The sequence below is a fragment of the Varanus komodoensis genome, unplaced genomic scaffold, assembly GCF_004798865.1.
Source record: "Varanus komodoensis strain SLA01 unplaced genomic scaffold, ASM479886v1 scaffold32, whole genome shotgun sequence".
NCBI lineage: Eukaryota > Metazoa > Chordata > Lepidosauria > Squamata > Varanidae > Varanus > Varanus komodoensis.
Window position 1 is genome coordinate 12,742,565 of NW_025335798.1, and position 17,214 is coordinate 12,759,778.

Genomic DNA, 17,214 nt, shown 5'->3' on the forward strand with positions numbered 1-17,214 from the left:
GCTGGAAAGCCTCCAATGGCTTGAGACCCAAATATCTGAAGGCACTCTTCTTATACCAATCTGCCTGTGTTTTGAGATCTGCAGGGAGACTTTGTCTGAAGTTTGTTTGTTCCAGCACCCTATTGGTGAACTACCCTCCCCAGGCAGGTGGCACTAGTGCCAAGCTCTCTGCCATTCAGCACTAGGTCAGAACTGCTTGGTTCACCGGGCCATGTTAAGCTAGTTCATCTATGTGACAGTTGTGCCTTTTATTGTTGTATGATTCCATTTAATTGTTTTTATAGTGTATTTATTGTGTATTAATACTGCTGTGGTATTATTTGATGGAGTGTGGTTTAAAATCTCCAAAATAAAATAGGCCCACAGTACACACCCGGAATTCATTCTGGGTGTACTTAGTTGCTTTAATTGCGACATGTCGGTACAAGTGTAACACCAACCCTTTGGCTATTGCATCTGTTTCAGCTGGAAGGAACAAGGAGAAACCTGATAGGTGGCCAGATGATGTATTGATCTAGAGCTAGATGAGGCTAAAGAAGCAAACTAGCAGACCGGCAAGCCTCCCTTTCTAGAAAGTGGACACTGATCCAGAAAGTGAAATGATCATGGAGAAAGCAACTGGAAATGTTGAGCTCAACCAGTTCTTTCTGGATATTAGTAGAAGCTAGACGAATTGCATTATTGTACAATTATCACCCATCCTGAGGCTGGTGGCCTCAGCTTCTGTTGTACAAGTTTGGTGCTAGTGGTTTAGTGCCCGCTGCTGGCTACTAGTAGCATCCTTGACACCTGACAGGTGGAAGAGAGATCCTCAGCTGGGTGGAATGCGGATCTGTCTGTCATCTAGATCATGATCAAATCTTTTTTATAACAAAGGGTGAAGGCAGATGTCGATCAAATCCCTTTGCCACCCAAAGTCACCCACCCATATGGTAAATCATCTCTCACAAAGCAGCCCTACGCAAATCTATTCAGAAGTAAGTTCCATAGAATTCAGTGGGGTTTGTTTCCCAGGTAAGTGGATACATGATTGCACTGTTCAATACATCTAAGTTAGATCAGAGCTATTGAATACTTTGGGAGCATTTATGAAGACAAATAGGAAGAGGAGGAAGTCCAAATTGAACTAATGGCCAGACCTGAGTTCCTTTAATCAGAGTGTGCATTTAACATAAGTAGTCATTGTAAGGTGAGTTCTGGGATTTGTTCTCTTCTAATTGTGTGCTTTCTTTTTCTCTTTGCCCCTTTAAAGAAGTAAATACCATCTTGGAACGGAAACATTTCTTTAACAACACACGAGTTCAGGTTTACCCTTATTATGAGTCTTTGGGAATAGCCTTGTATGGGAAGGAGAAACCACCAGTTAAATTGCCAGTCCCAACCAATATAGCCATAGATCCCTACCAATGGCAATTTTTACAGCGAAATCCATTGCTCCTTGAAGAAATAAGCCATGAAATGTTAGACTGCTATTGTCAGATTGAATGGCCTTCTAGGCACTCTCCATGTCCAGAAATCACGATGCATCCTTTGCAAGCCTTGTTGGAGCAAAATGGATCCTTGGCCAAGACCTGGAATGAAAATGTTTCTAGCCGGCTTAAGCAGAGCCTATCAAAGCAAAAGGTTGTCAAGTTCAACGTGAATGCTGTGGTGTGGGAAGCCATACAAAACAGTGCAATAAAAGAGGATGTTTTCATCTTACCAGATATTGCCAAGGAAATAGTTGTCTTGATAGGGCCAGCAGAAGCAGTAGAACGTGCAGAGCAAGAAATGAATGTACTCAGAGAAAATGCTATTAAAAAGCTTGAAAGAGAGAGGCAAACAGTGATGGAAACTCTGACAGTTGTTGCTGGAAAGTATACTATTTTATGTAATTGTGGACTACTGGACAGAATCTGCTCAAAATACCCGGATCTGAAGATTGCCTATGATTCCGCCAAAGAGTGTATAACTCTGTCTGGTGTAGCCACTGAAGTTTTTAAACTAAAAAGTGAAATTCTTGAAATGCTATACAGCATGGTCCAGAAAACTGTTGGCCTTCATCCTAACATTTTCCTCTTCCTGCAGCAAGTAGATAATACACAACTGTCTCAACTCCTGTTTTGGGCCAGAAAAATTAATGCTTTCTATGAACTCAAGCAGGAGGCAGTTCTGTTAATTGGAAGAGATCCTCAGGATCTTCTAGCAGCTGAGGACGGAATAAAGAATGGTCTGACCTACAGATGTATTGCCCTGAAAGACAATTCAGTCATCAGAAAGAGAGAGTGGAGGGAACTGACTGATACCTTGTACAAAGCCCATAATTGTTCAAGTGCAACCGTTATCATTCAAGAACTGGAGGATGAAATAGTCATTGCTGGTTGTTCCGAAGAAGTGGCCAGTGCCAGTCGGAAACTCTCTGATTTTGTGGTTAGCAACGCATACATACAAGAAGCTCTCAAGACTAAGTCTGCAGTAGTTCCAATTTATGTAAAGCAGGAGAAGCAGAATCATTGGCTTGATATAAGGAGGCGGGGAGTAAAAATCCATTTTGGCACAATGAAAAATTGCAAGCTGATTTCTCTTGAAGGACCACAAGTAGAAGTGCTGAAGGGATGTGAGATCCTTCAGAACATTGTGTCTTCTTTATGTACCACTTGCATAGTAATTGAACGACCTGGTGCCAAAGCATTCTTCAAAGAACAAGAACACTTGTATGTTACTGGAGCAAAGGAAAGGTTTAACTGCTTGATCAGGGTTCAAGAAAGCAATGAAGATGATGAAAATGAAGGTGAAGAGGGGCACACCCCTGCAGAGAAAGCGAGGCTGTACTGCGAAATCAAGCTGAAAGATGGCATTGTAGTGACGCTTCATAAGGGAAACCTGAGCTGCTTTCCAGCTGATGTGGTAGTGAATGCTGCAAATGGAGAACTAAAGCACATCGGTGGCCTTGCAGCTGTACTCTCAAAAGCAGCTGGTCCACAGCTCCAAAAAGAGTGTGATGACCATGTGAGAATACATGGAAGTTTGAGACCTGGCTGTGCAGTGATTACAGGTGCGGGGAACCTGCCATGTAAGCAGGTGATCCATGCTGTTGGGCCGAGGTGGGACAATTCTGAAAAAGAGACATGCATACGTCTCTTAAAGAAAGCTGTAAGGGAAAGTTTATGTCTGGCAGACACTTGTAATCATCGCTCCATAGCCATCCCTGCCATTAGTGCTGGTATTTTTGGATTCCCACTAAAAGAGTGTGCCCGTTCCATTGTAACAGCCATCAAGGAAGTGTTAGAAGAATCTTCTGGCGATGGATGCCTGAAACAGATATGCCTTGTGGACTCTAATGAAAAAACTGTTCAGGCTCTCTCTGAAGCCTTGAAAGAAGTGTTAGTAGATGGATCGTCACCATCAAAACAGACCTCTGTCACCATAACCAAGAACCTTACTGCAGAGAGTGGACCAGGGTATCAAGAGTTAACTACTCCCGAAGGCCTGAAAATAGTTCTGCAGATAAAGGGAATTGAAGATGCCACAGTAAGTAAGCTGCTGTAACTTTCAAACAGGAAAACTTTTAAAATTAGCCTCTTTGCCACCGCTGCAAAGTACTAGCAGTGCCTTTTAGTATGAGCTAAAAGAAGGCACCCCTTAAGTGCAGAGTTAGTTGTAGGGTTGTGGCAATCCTCATGGAATCCAGCTCTCTCTGGTGCTTGTTGGACTCCTTCCTCACACTTGGCCCTAGCTCAGGAGCCAAGCTGAGAGGAAGAACCTCTCTTGTGCAGCCCGGCGTGCCTCCACAGCACGTGCAGCACATACAAAGCTCGCCAGTTGCATCTACAGAAGAGGGACTTGATTCCTGGCAAGCACCTGCACGAAGGCTTGGCGGGATTTGCAGCTGGGGCTGCGAGCAAGTGGTCTACAGAGTCTGCAGCCTGGAGGGGATCAGACACATTTATGCCCCCAAAACAGATTTCTCACTGTGCTCTAGTGAGCTGTTAAAACATAAAGGCCCAAAAGAAAAAAGATGCAAAAGCTCTTCTGCTCCAAGTCAGTTCCATGGTAACATGGACTCTCAGTTGCCAAGTGTATTATTGATCTTTGGGATTATGTTGCAATGACATTTATATTCTTTTGAGTGCTCTTACAGTTTAAAGTCTTTTTGCCACTCCTCTGCATTTGAACTGTTGGATACTTGCAACCTTCCAGGTCATCTGGGAAAGTTTCCTCAATCACTTTCCTGCGTTCTTTCTGTAGTAGATTATTTGGCAACTTGTTGGAAAGGAATCCCCGGGAAAGACATTGCTGAGGTGCAGTGGTCCCTACTCCCTCTTCAGGCTTGCTGCCCAATTAGGTGCTGCTGCATGCCTGAAATCGAGGAGCCCAGGAGCAACCAAGGAAGGGCCTGCAGACCCAGCGGCTGTCCCCCTTTCCCCTCAGGCTGTCCAGCGGCATGCCTGCCGTTGCTTCCCAGGCTGCCTCAGTGCAGTGGCCCTTCAAGCAGGGTGTTAAGTGCCACGCTTGACTTCCCCTTTAAGAATAGGAGAGAGAAGAGCCATGTTTTGAGCTGTGTCCTGTGCCTTTTGGGAAGTTGCTCAGCTCAAGCCCCAAATATGTTTTCCAGGGTGCTGGATCTGTTCCACAGAGCACTTTTCCATTAGTTGGGGGTGATCTGCCAATGAATTGAAGAATAAATTTTCTTTGAGATTGCTTGGGTTATTTTGCCGCCTGCGACTCTGGTGCGCCCACAACTGGAGTATTGTGCCCAGTTTTGGGCCCCTCATTACAGGAAGGATATAGCCAGGTTAGAGTCAGTGCAGCATAGGGCCACAAGGTTGGTGGCCAGTTTGCAGGGGATGCTGTATGAGGCGAGACTGAGGGAACTGGGTCTCTTCAGCCTGGAGAAGAGGCGACTCAGAGGGGATATGTTGGCGACATACAGGTATGTGAGGGGATGTCACATGGAGATGGGTAGAGACCTGTTCTCCCCCGCAGAGGAAGGCAGGATGCGCTCCAATGGAGCAAAGCTCAGGGAGCCAAGGTTCCATTTAGATGCCAGGAAGCACTTTCTGACAGTCAGGACCCCGAGGGTGTGGAATGGGCTTCCACGAGAGGTCGTTGAGGCCCCATCGATGCGGGCGTTCAAAGATAGGCTGGACATGCACATGGTGGGCATATCGTGAGTGGAGCCGGCTGGAGCCGGAGGTCAGACTAGATGGTCCAGGAGACCCCTTCTGACTCACTCTGTTTCTATGTTTCTATGAAGGTCAAATAATAATTATGTCTACACATGTGTGTATATATAAATAAAACAACATATGCATATGTTATGCACATATGTGTGCTGTGGACCTGGAGTCTAAATTCTCTAAATGCTGAGTGACACCCCATCACTGTTCATGAAGGTACAGTCCTACATTACATTGCAGCTATATCCTACCCTTTTTCTTGTGAAGAACCAAGAGTGGCTTACATAGTCACCCTCCTCTCTATTTGATCCTCACAGCAACCCTGTGTGGTAAATTAGGCTGAGAGTCTGTGATTGGCCCAAAACCACCCAGAACATGGATCTCCCAGGTGCCCAGTTCAGCACTCTGACTGCCACACCACACTCTTAAGTGTAACTTTCTAGCTTGTGCAAGTGGCCTGTTACAGACTAACAGTGCAGGAAATCACACGCTCAGCCATCTTTAGTTTCCAGTTCTCAGTGAAAGTGCCTGCAGCCCTTTCTCAGTCTTGAGTTGGATGCAGGATCCTTAAAACAACAACAACCCTACTTCTGCAGGAGGCATCTGCAGTGTTATTGGATAGAAGGTACCACAAGAGAATCCACAATTGATCTAGTTTTGGTACTTGACCTTTTGCAGCCATGTCCTTCCACATACCAAGAAGAGTTGGTTGATCAAGACTCTACAAAGGGTATCTTCTTCTACTAGAAGGGCTGAGCCCCACCTTCCCCAAGCACATTGGCTTTGTGAAAGGACCCTATTGACAAGCTCCTCCACAGGATAGGAGTCCGTGGGTGGATTGACAAATCCTGTGCCAGTCAAGAGACCAACTCACATGACCCACATTATTTGGAGTAGGATCTCTATGCTGCTATTTTGAAATTAAAAAAAAACCAGAAGTATTAATGCACTTGAAATAATTCAGTACATACAGTATGATGTTCAGCATCTCTTATGATAATACATAAGCATGCAGTGGTACAATGGTAAAGAACAACCCAATAACCCTCACAGTGCACATTTGTACACATGTAGGGACCCTTCATTTAAGCTTAAGGGTAGGCAACTTTGGGAGATATGGGGGATCTCCCATACACGGTGCTTCGCTGCCCCCGAATCGCTCCTCGAAAACATTGTCAGGAAAAGAGGTTACTTTATTAATTTTTATTTTAGTTATTCAGTTGACTTATACGCCAGCAATTTTGACCTGTTGGGTTGCCTGTAGTAGCTGTGGAGTGCCAAAGAGAGTCAAAATGGTTATCCTGGGATTCCATCTAATACAATTTTGGAGGGCTAGATTTATCTGCATAAATCACTTCTGATTTATGCAGAGAAATGCTAAGTGTAACACTGCAGCTCCCTTGATCATTTTTTCATTGCACGAGGAGTTGGAGTGAATCGTCCAAATGAATGTATGAGACTAGAGGATACTGGGGCTGATTACTAGCACTGAATCACCTGGCTATCACAACTGCATTGTGCTGGTGGAAAGTGTGGCATCACCAAATATATGTAAGTTATGTACACTTTGTACACTGACTGACTTTGTTTACAGCAATAGATGTGCTTTGTGATATTTGCTAAACCTTCAGAGATGCCAGTTAGAGTATTGCAATCTTGATGAGATTTTTGTTAGATAAATACTCAGAAAAGCAGGTGGGGGTTTACTTGTGTATTATGTGGTCCTTTGAGATCTATCCATATTTCTGAACAACTCCCATCTATCTCCTTAGACAGATGTTATCGTTAATACTGTTGGCAGAGATCTGGCACTTGCCAGCAGCCCTCTCTCCTGTGCTCTTCTGGCCAAAGCAGGAGCAAAACTTCAGGCGGAATTAACCGAACAAGGCCGAAGGACAGTCGTTCGGGACGCTTGTGTGCTTAAAACGAAAGGCTACGCTCTGGGCTGCTCTCATGTGCTACACGCCGTCTTGCCCTTATGGAGTCAACACTCTGGATGTAAGGTACGGTTGGGTTTTTTCAGTACATCTTGAATGGCCAGTGAGGCACTTCGGAGCCTAAGAGCCCTGCGGGAAGGGAGCCAAGGTCTGTCTAGTCCAGCATTCTGCTCCCATGGGGCCAACCAGATGTCCACGGGAAAGCCATCAGTAGGAGCGGTGTGCAATTGTACCACCACACTCATGGTCCCCAGCAGCATGCATAAAGGCATGCTTCCTCTGATACTGGTGGCAATGGAAAGCCACCTGGACTAGAGGTCATTGATAAGCGTATCCTTCATCAAGGAAGATGTCCCTGGTCTCTGATCCAGGTTTTGTGTTCTAGGTGCTTGCTATAGCTTTTGCACATCAGTCCTGTAAGGCTGCTTAGACAAAGGGGGGACTTCCCCAAGGCTCCTCAGTGAGTTTTGCGACAAACACTTGCCCCAGAAGCCTTGAATCTAGCAAGACACTTGCGTTAATCCCCATAATAGGATACTTTGCAAATATTTATCCAAAATAAATTGTTATTTGTGTAGGATTTGGATCTACTTCTCCCAAAATACATCATTTCAAGCTAGAAAGCTCAAGTCTGAGCATGGGAAGAGGAGAGGCTGGAATGCGTAACTAATATGTCGAGGTTAATGAGCCATAAGATCAGTTAAGGTCTTGTTGAGAACCAGACCACCTCTGGTTTGGCATGAGGCGCTGAATAAGGAGGTCAAAGGGGTAGGAGTTTGTCTTCACCAGCCCAGTGATGGAGTCGAGTCAAATGAGTGGACCAATTAAGTAACAGTGTTGCCAAGCAGCACAAACCTCGCTGAGGGTAGAGCCAGCTCATTCGAAAGGGAAAGGAGGAAGTCAGTGCAGTTTGGATTTGGAATCAAGTGCTTCCTAAGGCAAGGACCAACCAACCAACTAGAGAGATCATTAACTTGATAGCTGCTTCTTGCTAACAACTTTTATTTATATTTATTTATTATTAAACTTATATTCTGCTATAATGCCCTGAGGGCCATCACAGCAGATTACCATGAAATAAGACACTCTAACAATACAAGCAATCAATTAGATCACACAACAATAAACAACAAAAGAGCACTAAAACAAAGCAGCACAGAGCTGAGGGATAATACTTTAAAACAGTGTTGATTAATAATATCACTAAAATTTTCAAAATGAAATCAATTATTAAAATACCTAGAAAATAAAGTTGTTTTCACCTGGTGCCAAAAAGATTACAATGAAAGTGCAAGGCGAACTGCCTTTGAGAGGCAGGTGGGGCACAGCTATTGAGAATGTCCCTCTTCTGTTCTCCATTCTCTCTTTGGAGGATGACTCTTTCAGAAGACCTCTGAAACTGATCCTAGGGACTAGGTAGGTGTATATAAGGGAGCAGGTGGTCCTTCAGGTATTCTGGTCCCAAGCTGTTTAGGGCTTTATGTTAGAACAAGCACCTTAAATTGGGCCCAGAGCTCAATTGGTAACCAATGAAGATGATACAATATCAGAGTCACATTATTGATTCTGTATTAAAAAGCTAGCATAATTCAGTAAAGTACTGTAGCTAGAAAACTCTTGCTTCCATCTTCTGGGAAGAAAAAGGGGAAGAGACATCCTCATGATGATTTGGTCTACCCAAGTTTTCTTATAAGTATCCCATAAGTTTGCACATCTCATAAAATAGGTTGCATAGCAAAATGCATTATCCTATGAAGCTTGAATCAGTTTGATTCTAAGAGAGGCATTGTAAGAGAAGGATTTGTGAGGTTGTGACTTTTGATTGAACTATTTACTGAGCTGGGACCCTGCTATGGAAATATGAAGTTCTACCAGTTGAATTTAGGAAAGGAGTAGACTATGTTTCAGATAAGAAAGCTGGGAAAAGGAAGAGTAACTGCTAGACAATGCATATGTCACATATGATGCAAATATGTTAACATAAAATAGTGTGAAAATAGAAAGCAGGACCTATGAAAGAGGAGTAGCTAACATCTGTGTGAGAGACTTTGGAAAATGTGGCTTAGCCAAGCTGGCAAATCATGAAATAAAGATACTGCTCCTCAAAACAATAGTACTAAAGAGAAAACTAATAACTCATTTTATATAAGTTCTTGTTTTGTGCAAAGCATACATCAGAAGTTGACAAGAAATCATTTAAATATGAGGGGCAAAATAGAGGAACTAGAGAATATTCCACCTGTTCTCACAGAACCAAAATTGACTATCATAGGATGGTCCAGCTGTCCTTAGAAAGTTGATGGTCCCCATCCTCACACTGATTTCTCCACTCTATTTGGCTACTAGCTCAGAAATGTTATTGGGTAAGATAACTTAAGGCACAATCCTGTGCATGATTAGAGAGAGAGAAAGGCATACAGCTTCCAGCATTCCCCAACCAGTATTGCTAGCTGGCAAATGCTGGGAATTGTAGGAATTCTTTCTGTCGAAATGTGCACTGGATTGCACCCTGGAAAGCAATGCTGCTGAATAATTCTTGAAAAACTTAAAAGATGTGGGGTGGGGTAATTGCAACTACCATGTATTCATGTAAACCAAATATGAATCACATAAACGCTGCTTGAGATTTTGGAGTAAAAGATGCAAAGTCATGCCTGATCTCAGAGTCCTCTATTTCTAAATATCTGGCACATTAATGCTAGGAATATTGTAAATGTACAATTGCTAGATGACAGCTTTGTACCTGGAATATGCATAGAATGGTTACCTGTTGTATACCCTAATCCTACCCCGTAATCTCTCAAGACAAAGAGAAATCTGCCTCAGCTGCCTAACTGAGTGATGCTTGTCACCTCCATTCCCAGCCCTTCTGTGCACAGCATGTTGTTTCAGAACTCCTTGGATCAGCACTCATGTGTTGACTATAAGTGCTCTTGGCAGGCACAGAGCGGTCAACTGTTAATGAGAAACTGCAGGTGGCTCGTGCCCAGATTTCACTCTGATCTCTGCCTTTAGTCTTCCTGGCTTGGAAAATGTATTTCATCCTGTTGCCTTTAGAAAATCCAGCGCAGCCAGTTTCCCTGGTATGTATGGCCCCTAATTCAGCTATATCTGGCTGCCTTGGAAAGAACTTGACTCTTGCAATTAATTTGATTTCTGCTGCTTATTGTGTTTATATGGCACTGCTTCTTATACTGTAGATTCTAAATCCATTTTATATTGTGGTCCCCAGATCTTGGAAGGTGTTATTGAAGAATGTTTGAAAATCACGGAAGAACTCTCTTTGAATTCCATCACTTTCCCAGCAATTGGTACGGGTAACTTAGATTATCCCAAATACCTTGTTGCTAAAGTGATGTTTGATGAGCTGTTCAGATTCAGTCAGAAGAAAAATCCAAGGTCCCTTCAAGAAGTTCACTTGGTACTGCATCAAAGCAATGTAAATACTATCAAGGTAATGTTTTTCTCTGCTAGTATCTTCTTTGGTATGTCTTTGATATTACAAGTAGCTCTGAAAGATAACTGAGTGTGCTGAAAGCAGTTTTCTTTGTTTCTCTGATAATCAGTTTCTGCATATCTCTAAAAAGATGAGGCCTTCTTCTGTTATAAGATTTACTCTTTCCTGAGTTCAGAGAGCTCAGTGGATTGTCATGTTGTGTGCAACCTGGGCCAGTTCCCACAGGATTGCTTGTTTGAGGGCAACAACCCATGCAGACATCCTATGAGTGGTTCCAAAGTCTTGTAGCCATGAGGAGTTGTCTTGTTCAGGCTGGGAAACCAGCCCCATCATGGGTTCTGCAAAGCGGCTGGTGAGCAGCTTGGCAAGAGTGGCAAAACCCCATTTTCCGCTCACTGAACTTTTGGTACCTTTACCCTTTTTTGGGCAAGGGGTGATTGCAAAGTCCAGCTTGACAACCAGCTGTTGACAGTCACTGACAGCCCCTTTGGAGTGCCTGGGAAGCATTTTGGAGGGTCTGATGGTGGTTGGCAAAGACTATTCTAACATTTTTTTCATGTGTAATGTGTGCAAGCTGTTTTGCTTTAAAAATTAGTCATGCTTCTCCTTCATGGCAATAGCCACATCCTCCCTCCCTCCCTTTCTTTCTTTTGGCCCTATCAGTGGCTATCAAAACAGAGACCCTAAAAACTGCCTGTTGAGGACTAAGGGAGAGGGAGCAGGCAAACAGTCCATGGTGAACTTGATCATCTGTCAAGTGCTCCATGGATCATTTGCAGAACAACTAACCCCTGTGGTTTATTGCCAGAGCGCCTTGCCATGAGGTCCTAACCTGTTCATTATCTTGCTGCTTTGTCGTGCATTAGCATCTTGTTAGGAGATCTGGAAAGCAGAACTGGCCTAGGAAAATCTGCTTCAACACAAATATTTCTAGATACACCTTGGAATGGAGTTCCTTTTCAGATTTGATCTTTTTAGATTTGATCTTTGATCCAGCATCCTCTTCCTCTCTTTACATTCTTTATTTTTCTCAGCTAAGCCATGGTTGGAAATTAACTTTGTACCTTATTTTGTTCTGAAGTTATTAACTGTGATTCCCCAATTTAGGAAACAGGAAACTATAGTTAATGGAAGACTCTTGGTTAATTTGTTCAGCTTGTGGAAAGGCCAAGTGAGGCCAAAATATATACTGTATATATTGTCTAATTGAATCAAGAATATTTGAATACAGGTATTGATTTATATCCAGTTTTAGTCTAATATACCTTGCATTCTTCTCAATGGGGCAACTAGAATAGTAGACCAAATCATTATTTCAACATAACAATTTCAAAGCCAGTGATGTTCCAAAAGAAAGACCACACAGAAATCCCACTGGAATGCATACTTATAATGTGGAAAATCTTTTCAAAAAGATGAAAAATGCATGCTTCCAGGTAGACAGGTTACTGTGTTTCTCTCCCTCCACAGGTGTTTACAGATGAATTAAACAGTAGGCTGAATATAAGCCAAAGCAGCCCTTCTGGATCCAGGACTGTACCTGAGAGTTCTCAGCAGCAAGAGCAAAGTAAATGCTGGTTTTCCCCACAAAGGCTTTGGTGTTTTATCTTCCAGGAACAAAACAGTTGGAAGTGTGTGCATGTAAAATATAAAAGGCAGAATAGTCAGGAGCAGTGATGTGATAATGAGAATCACTGCAGAGAGGAGCATTTGGAAAACTAAGGTTTTTCTGTAGAATAACATTAGCCTGTATGGGCTTTGTGTGCTTTGTACAGCTTTTTGTTTACTACGAAAATATGGGCCAATATCCAAAGATCAGTGGGCCTTGTTCTCTGAGCCAAACTGATATTTCCTTTTCTTGGCAGCAGCTGCTTTTGCAACTGAGGGTTTAAAAATAAGTTTGCTGTTGGGCTGTTAAAATGAAAAGGTCAAAACTGGGCTACAGTGAGCCTTTTGGATGAACCTTTGTATCCTAGGCACAGACCAAATTAATATTGTGCTCAGGTGCATTCAGGTTGTATAATGTATGAAGGAAGGAAGATTCATCTGTGATAAATTAGAATGAACATGCTTACTATACACTTGTGAAGAACAAGCACACAAAATCAATATATCTGCTACAAGCCATTGAGGAAATAATACTGATTTAGGATAATAGCAATATCACATGTGCTAAGCTGTCAAAGCCATTTTTAATCCTCACAGTGTTACCTTAGCTCAAGAGACAGCACAAAGTGATGGTTACTGCTATGTGAAAAGGAGAACCAAACCTTGGATTTGGTATTCCCCACCTCTGCATTCGGTCTTCTGTTGTGGCATTGCCATGAGGAGGAGACTGGTAAGCATCCCTCGCTTCCTGTTTTAAAGTAACCAGATTTTGTTGTTATGTCCAGATTAGGAATAACTTGGGTAGTTTTATGCTATGGATTGTTGAAAGAAGCCAGGGTTATAAGCCACAGTTTGTTCTTGGATTGTTTCAGCAAGCCATTTAAAATTAATCAAGTTTTCCTCAAGCCAAGCATAACAGCAAACCCTGCTTCACAAGAAGAGGTGGATGCTTCCAATTTCCTCTTGCATGTACACCAGTGGAAGGGAGGGGAGGGAGGAGGACATGAGCCCAAGGCTTCCTTTTGCTCATTTGTGTAAAAATGTCACCAGTGTGACCTGTTTGGGGGGTTTAACCCAAATTTAAACCAGTTTCTGTAAGCACAGAGCAAAGTTGTAAAGATAATGTGTGAAAATGTATTTCTCCTGTTTTCCTTACAGCTTTCCCTGGACAAATTTCATCTCCAGTGTTTGGAGTGTATGAAATGCAACTTGGTCCAGTTACGTTGCATGTCAAATATGGAGATATCACCCAAGAAACCACAGATGCTATAGTGAACATAACCAATGAAACATTTAACCTTAGAAATGGTATGTTTGTAACCTACGGAACTCCCCTCAAAGATTTACCTGTCATCACAGAGCACTTGTATGCCTGTGTGTACTTTCCTCCCGCTATCCTAAATAATAATATTTTAGGCAAGGCAGTGATAAACAAGTGCCTTGCTTGTTTCCTCTTGCTTGTTCCAGTTGTGCAATAACGTGATGTGCTTTGTACTTTGAAAGCATCTCCACCTTCTCCCACTCCATGGGACTGCATTATAGGAGAACTTGTAAGGATGTCTTGGAACAGCTCTAAGTGTTTTTTCTCCCTCCTAAACCTCTTCAAAGAATTTTATAAATAACATCTGAGGAAAGAGCAAACTGCATGTACTGCAAAGACAAGAGGAAACTGCAGCTATTCTAGCCTCGGAATCCACCACTCTCTCCTTCATAAATCCCATGAAAATGGATGTGTAGGAGAAGAGCTTGCATAGGTCCCAGACGGGTGGACACTTTGGTGTTCTGTATCATTCTGCTCAAAGCAAAACCGTCTGTTTTCTCCCAATTCCTAGCCAAACATCTGATTGATATTTATCATAAGAGCACCTCCTTGTCTTCCGCAATGCATATGCACATCCACATCCGCAGCTCCCCTTACAACACACAGTGGACTAGGAATGTCTTTCATTGTGGTCAAACCCATGTACAGATCTAAGTTTATGGAGTGTGATCAATACTGAGCATATTGAGTTGTGCTCAGTATGTTGCCTGGTGGCCCTTAATGATGCATCCCTGTTCTGGCAACTCCCTTGGCCTGTGTGAGATTTCAGACTGTGCTAGCTTATTTTCTCAGACCAATGTGTGTGATTTTAAAATTGTCTTCCAGGTGTTTCCAAAGCAATTCTGAATGGAGCTGGACCAGAAATGGCAAAGGAATGTGAACAGCTAGGTAAAAATCCCCACCGATGAGTAGCTCTCTTAAGCACTGGAGTCGCTTATATACATGGTGGTTGGTGGTGGTTGCTGGCCAGGCTGTTGGCCTTGGGTGGGGAGTATGGCTGGCTAAGGAGCAACAGAGGACTTCAGCACCCTTTCTGTCCCAAGGGAACCCACCAGGAGAGTGACCATTGCCCATTTGCTACTCTTTACTCATCCCCTCACTGCTGTGAGTAGGTATTAGCAGTCCCCAGTCCTGGAGGAATTGCTGGTTCCTACGTGCAATGCTAACATGTCCTCCATGATTTGGTGAGAAGTCTGATGATTGTCAGCTCACAGCTCTATAATGTAAGGAGGCATCATCTGAGCTGCGGAAGGTAAAGTGAGGGGTGGTCCCTCAGTGGCAGGACAGGTGATCCCAGGTTAAGTCCTTGGCATCTCCAGGTAGGTCTGGGAAAGAAGCCTGTTGGAATCCATGGAGCACTGCTGCCAGCCAGTGTTGGCAGTACTGGGCTAGATGGACTTATGGTCTGGTGCTGCAGAAAGCAGCTTCCTAAAAGGTAAGCCACTTGTCGGAGCCTTGTTTGGAGGGGAAAGATGCTCAGAGGTCCAAAATCATTAAGCCAGGGTTCCTAACCAGTACGTATATTTTGCTGCCTGTGAGACTCTGCTTCCTGCTTTATACAGGCAAAGTGAGAGTCTCTCTCTTACGCCCGAAGAGGGAAATTATGGAGGTGGAGTGGCAGGTATTATGGGTGCATTCGTAGCAGTTTCTCCCTTCCAGCTTATAACATTGGCCTTGTATCAGGGCCCAGGCTCACCCTGGCGTGGTTTTGGAAAGGCGCACACTCCCCCCTTTGCTTGATTTCTGGGACAGGGTGTATAATCAAATGTGCAATGAGGGAATGAATGTTCACAGGGCTGGCTGCCAGAACTAGACACTTGGTGGTTGTACTGTAAACTCTTTGCTGGTACTCCCTTGAAACACCCTGGCAGTGTTGGCATGGTTAGCAGCTGTCGCACAGGAGAGCTGCCCTGTTAAAGAGCTTCTCACTGTGGTTTGTACAGAACCTCGTTATCAAACTCACCTCACTTCTAGACAAAAGCATAACGGGGGCACAAAGCACAGGGCAGCAAGGAGAGGCATCACTTGCATATCGGAGGTGTCAGTGCCTCAAGAAGCTGAATGTGTTGGGTAGTTTTAATCACTCCTGTCCTGGTAAGAATGCTGTAGAATGTAAAATATTATTTGGCAAGGGATAAAATATTGTGGCTTCAGTGCTGGGAAAGCAGGCTCTCTGCTACATGGTCTCTGGCTCCTCAGGAAAGGAAATACAGACTGCGTGCATAAAATACGAAATGTTGTATGGGAAGCCCTCAGGCTGGGAGCTTGTATTTCCACCAAGTTAGATGCTATCTCATTTGTTCCACGGCTCAGTTCTCTTTTTCCTTTCAGCCTCCCACACTCGTCAGAAGCTCATATGCACAAAAGGGGGAAACTTAAATTGTAAAAATGTCATCCATCTTGTGGCTGATTCGGACACCAAAGCACAAGTCTTCAGAGCTCTCAAGGAATGTGAACACCGGAAGTTCAGCTCAGTTGCCTTTCCTGCAATTGGGACAGGTCTGTACCGAGTAGTCGAGCAACAATAAGCAGGAGAGGGCGTAACGGAGCATCTGGTGGTGTCAGTGGTGGTTTAGGAGGGCCCAGCACTACTCCAGTGTACTGAACAATCATTTCAGAACATGGTGCATTGCAGAACAAACGCTCCACCATGTTCCAGTTTTACAACACAGATGCCCTGTTTTCATTGCAGGTAATGCGAGACGTGATCCAGTTATAGTTGCTGATGACATGATAGATGCCATCATAGACTTTGCAAGCAAAACCTCTGCCCCAGTGGTGAAACATATCAAAATCATAATTTTCCAGACATTTTTATTAGATATATTTCACACAAGCATGCAAAGAAAAGAAGTGGCATCTGGCAGATTTGGCACACAGATGTTGAAAAAAATCTTCCATAAAATAACAGGTAAGTAGATGGGCTTCTGTTTGTATGGAACATCCTGCCAGCAGGTGCATTAGTGAAAAGTATGTAACCTGTCCCTGAAATTGTGTTATGTTGCAGGATACTTTATTCCCAAGAAACCTGCAGAAGAACTAAAATCTGACTTGCTTTTGGAGACAGTAGTAGAACCGACCATTTTTCAGATTTGTGGTGAGAGCAAGAAAAATGTGGAAGATACAGCATCTTGGTTGAAAAGTCTGATTTTAAATGGCCAGAGTGAAAACTCTTTCATAGATGAATGTATCTCACATTTTGGCGAAAGTGAGTATAAGAGATTGCACGATATCCAGAGAAAGCTGCATATTGCTATTAAACTCAAATGGGAAGCTCCCTCGCCTTCCCTCCATATACAGGGTGTAACCAAAGATGTCTTGAAGGCCAGTACAGAAATTCAGACGATGATCAAGAGGATCCAACAGGGCAAAGAAGAGCAATCTAGGGCAGATCTTCTCAGCAACTTGGTTGAGTGGAAGTATGAGGACAATGGAGAATTCAAAGCCTTTGATCCTCTGGCCAATATGCACATAGAATATGCAGTGCAAGCACAAACGCAGCATGAAATAACCATAAATAACAAACGCTACAGAGTGGATTCAAGCAATATGTGTGCAGTGGGTGACCAGGGGGCAAGAATTTCTCTTCAGCGTATCCCAAAAGCAGAGGGTAAGTGGTCAAAACCCAGTTTTATCCATCTTTCCTCCTCCCTACTCTTGATAGGTATGCATATGCAGAGCTTTCCATGACTGAGAGGGCTCAGGCCTTGATCTAAGCCCAACTTCTTGTCC

The 17,214-nt window shown here is 43.5% G+C and overlaps 1 protein-coding gene across 1 annotated transcript in view; it reads left to right on the forward strand.

Moving 5' to 3' along the window:
• LOC123027510 (protein mono-ADP-ribosyltransferase PARP14-like) overlaps positions 1-17,214 on the forward strand; it is a 37,482-nt gene that overhangs the window by 13,533 nt on the left and 6,735 nt on the right. Inside the window, exons 7-15 of the mRNA XM_044438441.1 lie at positions 1,253-3,510; positions 6,932-7,162; positions 10,329-10,550; positions 12,024-12,120; positions 13,320-13,469; positions 14,308-14,370; positions 15,814-15,981; positions 16,175-16,393; positions 16,490-17,092. Of these exons, the coding sequence (XP_044294376.1) occupies positions 1,253-3,510; positions 6,932-7,162; positions 10,329-10,550; positions 12,024-12,120; positions 13,320-13,469; positions 14,308-14,370; positions 15,814-15,981; positions 16,175-16,393; positions 16,490-17,092 (4,011 nt within the window). The remainder of the gene's footprint in view (positions 1-1,252; positions 3,511-6,931; positions 7,163-10,328; positions 10,551-12,023; positions 12,121-13,319; positions 13,470-14,307; positions 14,371-15,813; positions 15,982-16,174; positions 16,394-16,489; positions 17,093-17,214) is intronic.